The sequence below is a fragment of the Culex quinquefasciatus genome, chromosome 3, assembly GCF_015732765.1.
Source record: "Culex quinquefasciatus strain JHB chromosome 3, VPISU_Cqui_1.0_pri_paternal, whole genome shotgun sequence".
NCBI classification, from domain to species: domain Eukaryota; kingdom Metazoa; phylum Arthropoda; class Insecta; order Diptera; family Culicidae; genus Culex; species Culex quinquefasciatus.
In genome coordinates this window covers 139,047,536-139,052,554 of record NC_051863.1, presented here as the reverse complement: position 1 = coordinate 139,052,554, position 5,019 = coordinate 139,047,536, and the positions used below count along the sequence as shown (strand labels likewise).

The 5,019-nt window shown below is 37.9% G+C and overlaps 1 protein-coding gene across 1 annotated transcript; it reads right to left on the bottom strand.

Moving 5' to 3' along the window:
• Positions 1-2,394: 2,394 nt before the first annotated feature.
• Positions 2,395-5,019, bottom strand: LOC6034604 (guanine nucleotide-binding protein G(f) subunit alpha). The gene is made up of 5 exons (XM_038265117.1): positions 5,002-5,019; positions 4,619-4,877; positions 4,291-4,557; positions 2,664-3,192; positions 2,395-2,603 (listed from the first exon to the last, which is right to left on the bottom strand). The coding sequence occupies exons 2-5, from the start codon at positions 4,864-4,866 to the stop codon at positions 2,436-2,438; spliced, it is 1,212 nt and encodes a 403-aa protein (XP_038121045.1). The 5' UTR covers positions 4,867-4,877; positions 5,002-5,019; the 3' UTR covers positions 2,395-2,435.

The window sequence follows — 5,019 nt, the reverse complement described above, 5'->3', positions numbered from 1 at the left end:
TGATACCAGTGATTTTATGAAGTTTTAGTATAAGAGCGTTGATATAAGCTGACAAATTAAGACGATTATCTAGAATGATACCTAAATATTTAGTGTCTGAGACTATTTCTAAATCTGGAAATTTACTTGTGGTGAGAGATAAAGTGTTGGGTATTGAACGTGAAGAATTTTTTTATATTTATAATGTTCGTTTTGTTAATTTTCAATGTTAATTTATTCAATCTAAAGTATTCGGTTACTATTGTTAGATCATCTCGCAAATTAAGATCATTCATGTTAGTAGACTTGTAATTATAAAAGAGAGAAGAATCATCTGCAAAGAGCCTCAAGTCCCCTTTAAGAGGAAGTAACGAAAAATCAGTTAAGTATATAATAAAAAAAAACAATGGACCAAGCACAGAGCCTTGAGTTACTCCCACGTTTACTAAAGTAAGCAAGTTATGTATTCCATCAATACAAACAAACTGAGCACGATTAGAAAGATAACTAGTAAATAAATCCAAAGCAATACCACGAACGCCAGCATATCTAAGTTTATCTATTAATATTGTTCGATCAACTGTATCAAATGCTTTCGATAAATCTAAAAATAAACCAAGAACGTCATCGCGATTATCTAAGTCAAGTTGAATCTTATTTACGAGGTCAATAACAGCATTCGATGTAGATGATTTTTCCCGAAAACCGTATTGTTGGGGACAGAGAAAATCATTACTATTTATAAAAATGGTTAAGCGATTAAATAGATTTTTTTTCAAATACCTTATTGAGGACAGACAATACATAGATGGTCCTATAGTTTTTAATTAAAGAAGGGGAACCTGCTTTAAAAACTGGGGTTACCCTAGCTATTTTTAATTTATCAGGATAAATGCCTTGAGACATACACAAATTGAAAATATTGGAAAGAATAGGGGAAACTACATGACTTAACTTTTTAAGAAGGAAAGCACTAATTTTATCGAAGCCACTAGCAGTATTGTTACTTAACGAATTAATTAGATTTTCAATTTCAGTTTCATTAGTAGGATTTAGGAAAAAAGTTCTTTGAATTCGTTTCAACGTATCGAATTTGTTTATATCATCATTCGGGTTAATTACAATTTTCTGAGCCATTTGTTCTCCAATTGAAGTGAAATAATTATTGAATTCGTTCACGATTTCTTGTTTTTCTGATAATTCTACTTGTTGGCTAGAAGGAAGAGTTTGGGTCATTTCAGATGGTGAGTTGAATTTTTTTATTACGCTCTACGACATTATTAATATTATTCCAAATTTCTTTTGTGTTCTTGGCATTTGCAAATTTGTTAATGTAGTACTTTTTGTTCAATGTGTCGTTATAGTGTTGAATTCTTTCAGTTAGGTTCTGTATTTTTATGCCAATAGTATCAGTATTTTTACCTAGTGAAACAAACTTCTTTCTTTTTTTTTCTTAGATTTTTCGATGAATTTAGCAAAGTTTTTAAACCATAAGTCATTTAAGGACAGATTTCTGATGGTTTTGACTTTAGTTCAATTTGTGTCGTACATTCTGTTAAAGTTCTGTTAAGAGTCGAAAGGAAATAATTGTAAAATTCATTAGGATCATCATAATTGCCCATGTAGGTTGGATTAAAACGTAGTTCAAGAAGTTGCTCTAATCTACAATAATTGATGTGTTGTTTAAATTTAGGTGTGTTTGGTAGTAAATGAGGAGAAAATGGAACTAAAGTAACAATAAAATTATGATCACAGGTAATTGTGTTAAATGGTCAACTGGTCGTAGGTTACTATGCTTCCAATAAATTCGTGTGGTTTGTTAATTACTATCATTTAAAAAAAATACATAATAGTAGTTTATGCAACAAGTTGCAAAAAGAGGATTTTTTCAGCACGAGTCGTACATTTATCCAACGAGGTTCACCGAGTTGGATAAATACGACGAGTGCTGAAAAAATCAAGTTTTGCAACGAGTTCCATACAACATTTTTTGCAATTCCGAAAAACACCCATTGAGTGAAATTTTAAGTCAAATTTTCATGTATTTTGTCAATAAATCGTTTAAATAAAAAAAATGTTGAAAAGTGTTACTTTTCGAAACAAGTGCTGAAAAGTTAAACTTTTCAGCACCCATTTTAGTGCTGAAAAGTAGAACTTTTCAGCATTTATTTTGAAAAGTGTTTCTATTTGATTCTGTTATTTCTGGTACAGAAAAGTAGGCTATTTCGTCGTTCAAGAATGTCAGGAAAAGTAAGTAGTTTCACGACGGAATTGCAAAAAGTATGTTTATAACATTGAAAAATTACTAGATTAAGGAATTTTGATAAAAAAAGATTTAAAATTTATCACAAATAAAGTATTTAAGACGAGGTTTGAGATATCTATTGTATTGAAAAACTAATTTGGTTTAAATATGAACCAAAGTTTTTTACCAAAAAGGCCAAATATATATTTAATTAGTGCAGATCGATTTCTTCTAAATTTCTTGCTAAAATAATGTTATGAACATCACTGAACACAATCCTGACGTTGTTGGTGTCCGTGGCGATTGTAAAATGATAGTAACATGACCGTTTCCTCGGTGTCATGTGGGATGTCCTTCGGAGAGGTTCGTTGGTGATATCCTGGTGAAGAAAAGGATTTTTGTAAAAATCAGGTTTAATACAAATAATGATGCTTCTTACCACTAATTTCGATTTAATGAAACATCTCGTTCGAGCAAATTCGTTGCACATTCCCGCATCATCCACGGCGTCTTCCGCCACGTAGTCTTTATACTCGGGAAAATACTTTCCGATCGATTTTCCTGCGAGAATTTTCTGCTCCAAAATGTCCTGCTTGTTGAGAAACACAATCAGTCCCGTTTCGGCGAGAAATCGGTTCTGCCAAACCCCGCGGAACAGCTCCAACGCTTCCGCGAGACGATTCTGCGAGCAATCCTCGCGCAACGTCTGATCGAAACTTCCGCAGGAGATCATAAACAGAACGGCATCGATGCCTTCGAACACTTGCATCCACTTGCTCCGGTAGCTGCGCTGCCCTCCAACGTCGATCATTCGGAACTCCTGACAGCCTCCACCGCCGAGAGCTCGTGGCATTTGAATGTTGAAGCTGATTTCCTGAATTTCGGTTGTGGTTTTCCGGCAGTTCAGAATGTCCGAATTGGATGGAATGTATCCTGGCATTGAAATCTTCTCGATTCTGTCTAGAAAGCTGTGAAAAATCAGTCGCTATTCTACACTCAGCCAGAGCGGTCGCTTTTTGCGCTCGTGTCAAGTGCGCTTTATTCTGCGAGACGGTTGCGGCCCAAGGTCGTTCATTGTTCGAACAAGCCAAACGAAATGAACAAATTTCGCCAGAATTCCCTGGTCTTTGACTTTAATGTCATGCCAGTGATACCCGAATTGGGGACTATCCAACGCTTTCTACAGCAGCAGATTAAACTGGACCTGTCGTCGGTGCGTAACCTACAGGTGAACGTGTCGAGGAACCAGGTCATCATCGAGACAACTACGCCAGAACAAGCTCAGTGTATCGCTAAGAACCACAATTCGAAGCACTTCATTGTGCACGAGAAGAAGCGGTTCCTGATTCCAATCTTTGTGGAAGACGGCTCCATCGAGGTGAAGGTTCACGATCTACCACCCCGAATGCCAAACCACATGATTGAGAACCACCTTCATCAGTACGGGGAGATAATTTCTATCCACGACGAGGTGTGGCGCGACTTCTTCCCCGGTGTCCCGAATGGGGTTAGAGTCGTGCGCATGAAGATCCAAAAGCCGATTCCCTCATTTGTTAAAATTGAGGGACTATCGGCATACATCGTTCACAAAAACCAAATTAAAACGTGTCGCTATTGCACCCAAAAACTACACGCGGGTCAAAAATGCAAAGACACAAATTACAACGACGATAACAGCACCACATTAAACGAAGACCAAGAAGAACACCCAGAGAAGACTACAGAACCAGAAAAGAAGACAATAGACAACACATGCGATCTAATTTTTTCGGACAGACGCGAAAACAATGAACAAAATCTCAACACCAGCATCGACCACAGCAACGAAAAAGGGAATCCACAGCAAACAACGAACGTACCACGCAAGATTGACATTTTGTCGAAGAAGAAGGCGATCGTAAGATTAGCCAAGAAGAAACGTATTTTGTAATCAAGAAAAACCTGGCCCAACAATGTTGTACAACAAGAAGCCAAATAAATAGCATAAGAAAAAAAAAAAAAAAAAAGCTGTGAAAAAAGGTTCGCTTTAGCACAAATCACTGAACATTAGAAGCTGGGAAACTCACTATTTTGCACTATCAATTAGCTGGAATTCGTTGGATCGCTTGAAACAGGTTTTGACTGCACTGTCCGACCACAGAGCTCGTACCATCTTCACGTATTCCATGGTCATGTACCACGGGGCTCGATAACCTAGCTTGCGTAGCTCTTTCGCGTACGACTCATTTTTCTTTGAGTCATACTTCAGATTCATGTGTGCCACGTGTTCAACCAGCGTCCATATCGATTCGTGAATATTTTCCACGATGTCGTGAATCTTGTCCAAACGTTCACTGCGAAAACAAATTCTTGTGTCAAAATAGATTTCTAAAAACATTCAACCAAATCACTTACTCGAAACTGAACCCATTCTGCACGTGCAGAATCTTCATCTGCTTGATGATGGTCGTTTTGCCCGATTCTCCAGCCCCAAGCAGCAGTATCTTAACGGCATTGTTAAACTTGATGCTGTTTTGCGTGAGCCGTTTCTCGAGCTGCTTTCTGCGCAAAATTTCATCCGACGGTCTCCGAAAGCAGTCCTTCAGCCGCATCTCGATCCGCACGGCCAACGTCCGACGGGCCGAATGAGACCGAATCGTCATCGAGTGGTCACCTAAAAATACAAGAATCGTTGCCGTCGTCTCATTATCGTAATTAGTGTAATGAGCGTTGTCTGAACAAGTTGTTGCGCTCCCCGCGCGCGCGCTCGCGGAACCTATCAAAAGGGTGACCCCTACCTGTCTGTCTGTTTATGT

Excerpts from the sequence above, each read along its gene's own strand:
- LOC6034604 (XM_038265117.1), bottom strand. The coding sequence starts at position 4,866 with ATGACGATTCGGTCTCATTCGGCCCGTCGGACGTTGGCCGTGCGGATC. Across the intron at positions 3,193-4,290 it reads CTAATTGATAGTGCAAAATA|CTTTCTAGACAGAATCGAGA; the intron begins GTGAGTTTCCCA and ends GATTTTTCACAG. Across the intron at positions 2,604-2,663 it reads TCATTAAATCGAAATTAGTG|GATATCACCAACGAACCTCT; the intron begins GTAAGAAGCATC and ends TTTCTTCACCAG.